This window comes from Pteropus medius, unplaced genomic scaffold (assembly GCF_902729225.1).
Source record: "Pteropus medius unplaced genomic scaffold, Ma_sr-lr_union100, whole genome shotgun sequence".
NCBI lineage: Eukaryota > Metazoa > Chordata > Mammalia > Chiroptera > Pteropodidae > Pteropus > Pteropus medius.
In genome coordinates this window covers 7047114-7054804 of record NW_024347788.1, presented here as the reverse complement: position 1 = coordinate 7054804, position 7691 = coordinate 7047114, and the positions used below count along the sequence as shown (strand labels likewise).

Here is a 7691-nt window from a genome sequence, read left to right as displayed (position 1 = left end):
GTGCACACGCCCGCCTCTCTGCCCTTCTCCGTGGCCAGGTGCTGAGCAGTTCTGGACAATAACAGACCAAGGAGTTGGAGGCTTGTAGGTCCAATGACAATTCCGTAGTGGACAGAGGCTCCTAACTCTCTGATTCTCTTGCCTGTAGTATGACATCGTTGGACACTCTGGAGATGACTACAATATTGATCTGGTTCCAATTAACAGAATTCCCAAGGACAATAAGCAGAGACTAGAAGTTCTGAAGGTAAGCACGTTCAATTACCTCTATGTCGTGAAAACTTCCACCAGACCAGGCTGAGTGTCTTCTGGTTACTAGAGAGAGTCACTGGAGTAGCAGCAGACGTAGGAAAGGAAAACACTTCCTATTTCACACACTTTTAAGCATTAAACTGAGAAAATACTCATGGTGCTTAAAATCCTATTCTCCGCCATACAAAATGTAAACTTTGTTCCCTACATATTTTTAGGGTGCTCAGTCTTGTCGGAGTTCTACGACCCTGGTCCCTTCCGATATCCTATACAACTCTTCCTAGCCCCTAGATATTTCAGTAGAAATGTCTAACTCTCTAACCCCGATTTTATGTATTTCTTAGTATATTTTTAATGATAAATTCAGTTTCACACACTTAGATCTACAATAGAAACACACACCATAATTTTAATGTAAATTCATTACTAACGATGGAAGGACAGTGTTTGGTATTATAACTTTGTTTATTGGAAACTCAACTCATTCCTTATTTTTATCCTGTGTCATCTTTGTCCTCTGGTTGGATACCAGGTTTTATATTTTCTTACATTTTCTCACTTTAAATGGCTGCTTGAGTTTTAAAAGTAAGCGCCGACTGGGATAGTTTGGGGACATTTCCTGTTTCTTACGAAAGTCTTAACCACGTACAAAAATGACTGTGTACTATCGACACTCTAAGGTGCCAGTTAAATAGAACTCACTCAGAGACCTCTTATCCATGGGTAATAATTGGTCCTTGTGCATTCTCATGGTCAACAGAGAAATCATCACGTTGGTAAAAAAAAAAAAAAAAAAAAAAAAATTACCCATGGCATCTGTGCATCCTCTCTTAACCCTAGACAATGCACGCCCACGCTCAGTTCTGCATGAGCGGGGACCACACGTTAGATGGAACACAGCACGCCATCCAGGACATAGTCAAAGAAGAAGCCGATGAGTACTTCGTCATCGTCCTGAGCGACGCGAACCTGTCACGATATGGAATACATCCTGCCAAGTTTGCCCAAATCCTGACACACAACCCTCAAGTGAACGCCTTCGCCATCTTCATTGGATCTTTGGGGGATCAAGCGACCAGGTAGATGTCATCTCAGGATATAGGGGCGGGTGTAGAGACACCCGAGTCTCTGACATGCCATTTCATGGGCTTAGCGTCCAAGGGGCAGTGGGGGAGACGGATGAGGACAGAAACCAGAGTTTCTGTTTTCATGTCAAGCTCCCCTAAAGTAGTTGATGGTCTAGTTGAGAGTCTGCGATGTTCTCGCTAGCTTACGTTTGGATGAGCAATAATCATTTTAAAGTAATTATTTTTCAGTTTATATTTAAACTAACCAACAAGAAACTAAATAGCAAATTCATTTGTCCACCAGTAAATTAAACAGTATTTTATACATTTTGCACTTTACGTCAAGGTCCCAAGCTCAGATCTAATGTAGACATAGGCAAATGTGTATAGATAGTAGATAATGTGTGTGATACAGATATGCATTTATGTAGACACGCACATGTATACACACATGCACACGTATATGCGTACACCCCCCTTCTCACTGGGGAGACAGGGCAGGTGAGACACCTGGAGACAGTGCGGGACGCGGTGAGATGCCGCACCCAGGACTCACTGGAGGGATTTACGGCCGACAATAAACCCCACTGCGGGTGACCTGGAAAGAGAGGTCTGGAAGCACTTTCAGTGACGTGGATACACTAACGGTCTCTCTTTCTCTTGAATTACAAACAGAAAGCATGCATGGTTTTTATCTGCTTAAAATATGTGTGAGAAGCAGAAAACACAAGGGAAAGTTTATCTCCTCCAAAAAAGGAAAATTCCTGCCTAAAACACAAAAGGCCGCTGGCCTTTCTGCCACTGCACCTCTTTCACCTGCAGTGACCGGAGCTGGCGTCCTTCCCGCTTTCTGTCCCTTTGCCTTCCCGGGATTGCAGAGTCAGGTCAGCGACAGACTTCATATCGTGTAATTACAGTCACTTTATTACGACCGATTTTGCATTTTTCTCAGTCGTGTGTTTTCGCCTTTTCTAGAACCTCTGTGTCCTCGAACACAAACCATGCCTTTTCTACCCGGATTTTCTGCAAGACCAGCCCGGTATTAAGCAGATGACAAGCTCAACAAATGCCGCTTGAGCTGAAATAGCTGTTTTGTCTTTCTAGAGAACAGATCCTGTTTGAACACTTAAGAAAGCACAATCATACCCTTGTGGTTTCCTAGGGAAGTGGTCCAACATCTACTGGCAAAAGATATGTTGCAGAATTAGCTGGTCTACCGGGCATGCCAGATGCATGATACTAACCCAGGACGGTTGACGTTTATTAAATGTCATTCCAAAACCAAACTCCGCTGGCATAGTGAAAGGAGGCGTTCTTCTGGATGGAATTGTGTCTTGCACTTTTATTGCCTTTAGAAACGGCCCTTTGTTCCGAATGATAAATTGGCATTTTAAAAAATTATCATAAGCCTATATAACCTCAGTGCCATTAAAGCAGCAATTGTGGAAGTCGGGTTGCATTTCATTGTGTGGTGGGGTGTGGCGGGGGGTGGGGGTGAAGAAGAAGAAGAAAAGAGAGAGAGAGAGAGAGGAAGAGAGAGAGAACCCCAGGGGGGGCTGGCCGGGCAGCCTTCTCCCGTTTTCCAAGAAAGGGAAAACGCTTAGAAGTGCAGTGTGAGGCCCACACGTTCGCTGGCCTGAGGCGCGCCGATCCCAGGTTGGTACCCGGGCCTCGGTTCTGTCACGGGAATAGAAAATTCCAGGAAATGACAGTAAAAAATGGGAGACTTTTTCTTTGCAAATTCTCTGATTTTCTCACTGAAAAGACCTTTCCCTCAGGGACCGCTCTCAGTGTGCCCTCCCTGTCACTCTTCCAAGCCTTCCATCGCCTGGCGACAGCTGATTCAACTGCAGGCAGGGCCAAGGCATCAGAAAGCAAAAACCTCCCTTTCCTAAGAAACCATTTGGATGCTGTGGTTTTTTGGGGGCGGGAGTGGAAGGGGAGCCCCAATTTGCAATGTTAATTTTCTTTGCCTTTCCATCCTGGCAGGCTTCAGAGAACTTTACCAGCTGGCCGGTCTTTCGTTGCCATGGATACCAAGGACATCCCTCAGATTTTACAACAGATCTTCACCTCCACCATGTTGTCCGGTGTTTAAGAAGTGCCCTTCGTCACCCTGATGACCCTGACTTTGCAAGAAGATAGGAATGAAGAAAATCAGACATCTATAAATCGAACCTGTGCAGTGACTGCATAATTCTACCGCTCCTGGCTCTTCTACGTTTGCTCAGTAATCAGAATTCAGAAAAGCAGCCAGGGCAAGGCTTGTGCACGGCCATCTGCAACCATCGATAGGTTTACAAAAAATTACAGGAAGCAAGTTGACCTGCGTTTCATAAAAGGGTCAGGATTAAAGTAAGGCAGCCTGAGAACTGGGCGCTTAGTCTGTTTCCAAAATCCTCGGGGAGAGAGAGTAACTTGCTTTGGCCTTAGCACATCATCTGGTCACCTAAGATAGCAAAAGTGACCCCATCAAGCTAAGCCTTCGTCGCCACGTTCTGACGCTGAGATACAAGTCTGTGCGCAAACCCCCTCGCCCTGTTCCTGTCCAATAATTGGTGGTTGTTTTTTTTCTCCCCCGGTCTGTGTTACCCGACCATGATTTTATAGTTTTGAACCCACTGAAAAGTCCTTCTAACAGCAGTATTTTATTAAAGGTTGGATTTTTCTCAGTAATTCCATTTTCTTGGCCAAAACCAAAAGGCATCAAAAGATCCTTCGACTGCTTTCTTTCCTACGTGACTTTTAAAAAGCTCCTTAAATAATGAAGAGCAAATGTCCCATTCTCCACGCTGCCGGGAGCGGAGAGATAAAGGCCGCCTGGCCTGGAGGTTCCTCTTTCTTCTTTTTCTTCTAGTGCTTCTCCAAAGTTCCCCACTCCGCCATTCTGGTGTCTAAAATGCAATGCTCGAAATAACAAATGCTTAAAGCAAAGTAAAAACAAGGCAGTACGTTTGAACTAAATGATAACTAGAAATTTCTTTAGCTGTAAAACAAAACAAAACAAAACAAAACAAAACTTTTTTTCAAGCTTCATTCTTTTTTCTTTCAAAGTGTACCTGACTCCCACCCTCTCTGGGGCTGACCTTGTATCTCAATAGGCTCGATGTCACTTTGTTTCAAATCAAATGCTTCGGCAGAACTCAGTGTCTCTCCAACCATAGAAGTCCCTCTCCACCATCACGGCAAAGTCAGAAACGCAGGGGCCCCCCGCGCGTGTGCCTTCTCGCGGTGAGTTGGGAAAACTCGTCTTGCTAATGATGTTACCTGAGTCACACATACGGAGTGGTGAGCTTGTACAGATCCATTTCATTTTAATTCATTAGAGGAAGGAGAAAAGACAACACTCATTTGTTCCGCCACCCCATCTCCCCCTCGGCTGTCACAGAACAGCAATCGGGTTTCCGATGCAACATTGCGTGGGCATAGTGAATACTGTGTATGGAATCAGCCGACGATGCAAATAATCGCAATCCAAAAAGTACCTTTAAAAATGTAATTGCATTGACAGCAGCAGTGACAGCAGCAGCAGCTAACAGTGACTTACTGTGCAGCCGGCAGGCTGAGCGAGCTCATTCGTCACTTCATTCGGCTTCACCGCGATGCCTGCGGAAGAGGTGCTTTTTACCTCATTTACTTAATTCACTCTCACAAGATTTCTAATGCCAGGCTGTTGCCTTCGTGATCCTGCTGAAATCCTCATTGTACAAATAAGGAGAAGTTCGAGAAACTGGACGGTGCTCAGAGGCGGGCAGAGCTGGACTGCGCTGGCCGCGCCCGCGCTTCGTTCGTCCCGCAAACCCGGCCGCGGGTGGAGACCTTAGTGCCACTTTGTTCCTTCTCCCGGTGCAGTTTCTCTTCTTGTAAACCGACCGCACTTCACTGAGACGCTCTGCACGCCTTCGGGCACTCAGAGGAGGGCACGGGGACCACGGACGTCGGACACTGCTGGACGGACACTTCTGTTGGCTCCTTCCTGGCACCGCAGCCCGCGAGGAGGGTCCCATCCCGGTGGAGGGTCCCATCCCAGTGGAGGGTCCCATCCCAGTGACGGCTCAGCCGTGAGTGGCGCCCCATGGCAGAGGGTCACAGCCCCTGGCAAGCTTTTGGAAGTACAGTCCAAGAGGGGAGACAGCAGCCTTTTAACAAGTCTCCCCCAGGCATCACTACCTGAGTGAGCAGGGTTTTTAACCATGGAAGAATATTCTCAAGTAATTGAATTAATTAATTGCCCTTTCTCCACTGACCGGATATCCTTTGCAATTGTTATTTTTTGAAAAAATTTATAGAGATATATATAGATAGATAGATAAATATATTTATATAGATATATTTATATATATTTATATATGTATATAAATATATGTGTATTTATCTATATAAATATATATCTATCTCCTGGCTTTTCTGATTTGTAAAAGAGCAAGATGTTGGGGGAGGGGAGGGGAGCATGAGAAGATGAAAGGTTTTATTTTCTCTTCTTGCAATACCTAAGATGTTTGTGCCTTAATTATTAAATGTACTTAATTATAGGCGACTCCAAGCTGTTCCCAGGCCCTCCTTAGGCCCAGGACTTTATAATAAATGCATTGTGTGCCTCAGGGGGGTTCCATTGACAGGCGTCTAAACCCATCTCAGTCTCTGCAGTGAGCCCCTGTAGCGCTGAGAAGGTCCATTGTTATTCGCGAGCGGCCAGGAGGAATGAATGCCTTGAAAAGCTGCAGTATATGGTGTGTGTTCCCCCTGGAATCCTTTGTGCCCCCCCCAGTAAGAATGACCTCATCACTTGCATGCCCGGGCGGCTGGAGCACAGCCACAAGAAGTGGATCAGACAGGGAGCATTTGAGCCCATCACATGTTTGGACTGAGTCATTTAATTCTTTACACGACACCCTTTCCTGTGAACTGTCAGAGGAGGAGAAATCCATCAATGCCAACAAGATTTTCTCTAAAAAGTCCTAGGGCCTTGAAAGCCACTTAGAAGTGGTTTTCTATAGACGCCATTGTCGGTGTTCCTGAGAGGTCAGCTCCAGAGGCTACAACCCTCCGTCCACCTGGCTCCTGTCAGATCAGCCCAAATTAAATTCCTCAGGGAACAGAGCAGAGAGGTACAGGACCAGGGGAACGAGAGCAACAGTCGCTATTTGTTGTGTTTTTTCCTAATTTGTTTCTAACAGTCGCAATTATAACAGATATGTCACAAATTCTAAGCCAGTGAGTGTCTCCAGGCTGGACAACTTTTTTCTGGAATTGCATCTCAGGAATAGTCGACTGTCCACTTGTATTTAGTAAACTGTACATAGCTTTTTCATGTTATTGAGATGTAAACTGTCCACTTATTAAAAATTATCCCAACCAGGAACACATACGGCTTTATGAAAATACCTGGACAAAGAGTCTCATTACTGCTCGTTTCTGGTTCGGGGTTCTCCCATAAAGTTCTTGCCTCTTGGTGTCCCATCACCTTTTTCCTAAGACTCACTGTGGCAGAAGTCACTACAGGTACCGTGATGGACGGGCACCGCAGCGTTCCACCTGGAGAATTCTCCGGAAAAGAAGGTCTAGATCCTGCCCAGCCATTAGCCACCTTGCGAACTTGGGCCAGTCACTTCCGGGTCTCAGCTGCTTCATCTCCGCATTTAAAAGCTGGACAAAATGATCTCTAACGCTGAAGTTACATGTTCCCACGTCTCACTCGGTGAATCGACTTTGTCCCTCGTACGTCTTGCAAGCACCACATCAGTTCAGTGTAGTTTTGTCTCCAGAACCCCACACACACATAGGAGGCCCCGCTGTGCAGAGGATTTCGCACCTGTGTCAATTGCCCTAACTAAATAATGTTACCGACTGAATATGCATTCTAAAAGTTCCCTCGTCAGCTGGACGGGTATTTCTGTTGGATAACAATTCACAAGATCGCTGGTCATTGTCTCTCACTTACCACTTTGCTGCCTTAAAAGACAATTCTGTTTCTGCTGATTTGCACCGTGGGATCAAAAAGGATGAGGAATTGGAAAACTACTGTGTGCCCTGGTCGAACAATGTGCAATTGTGCATGTGGTTTGTTTTGTTTTTTTAATTGTTAAATCCTGTAAACAAAAATCTCTAGAGTCAGGGGTGGGGCGGTGCTTGCCAGGCAAACCTCTCAAGTGGAGAAGGATTTGACACTCTGCTGAGACTAAGCGCTGTCGGAGGCCGTCACCTTCTAACAGACTGTGTCTGCTCTTGCACAGCCGAGCATGCTCGCTGCCTTAGGAATGCCAGGGTTACATAATTTTAAATTGAGTGGTGCCGTGGTGTTTGGCCACTCAGAGCAAAGGACAACACTCTTAAGGTGGTTCGGATCCAGAGGGTGGCGAGAATGTCATGTTC

The 7691-nt window shown here is 45.7% G+C and overlaps 1 protein-coding gene across 4 annotated transcripts in view; it reads left to right on the top strand.

The window, feature by feature from the left end:
* The window catches only part of VWA8 (von Willebrand factor A domain containing 8), a 265675-nt gene extending 258277 nt beyond the window's left edge, over window positions 1–7398 (top strand). For all 4 annotated transcript variants that reach the window (XM_039877207.1, XM_039877209.1, XM_039877206.1 and 1 more), the window contains 3 exons: window positions 149–247; window positions 1093–1331; window positions 3309–7398. In XM_039877207.1, coding sequence (XP_039733141.1) covers window positions 149–247; window positions 1093–1331; window positions 3309–3417 — 447 coding nt within the window. In that variant the 3' untranslated portion in view covers window positions 3418–7398. The remainder of the gene's footprint in view (window positions 1–148; window positions 248–1092; window positions 1332–3308) is intronic.
* The last annotated feature ends 293 nt before the right edge of the window (window positions 7399–7691 follow it).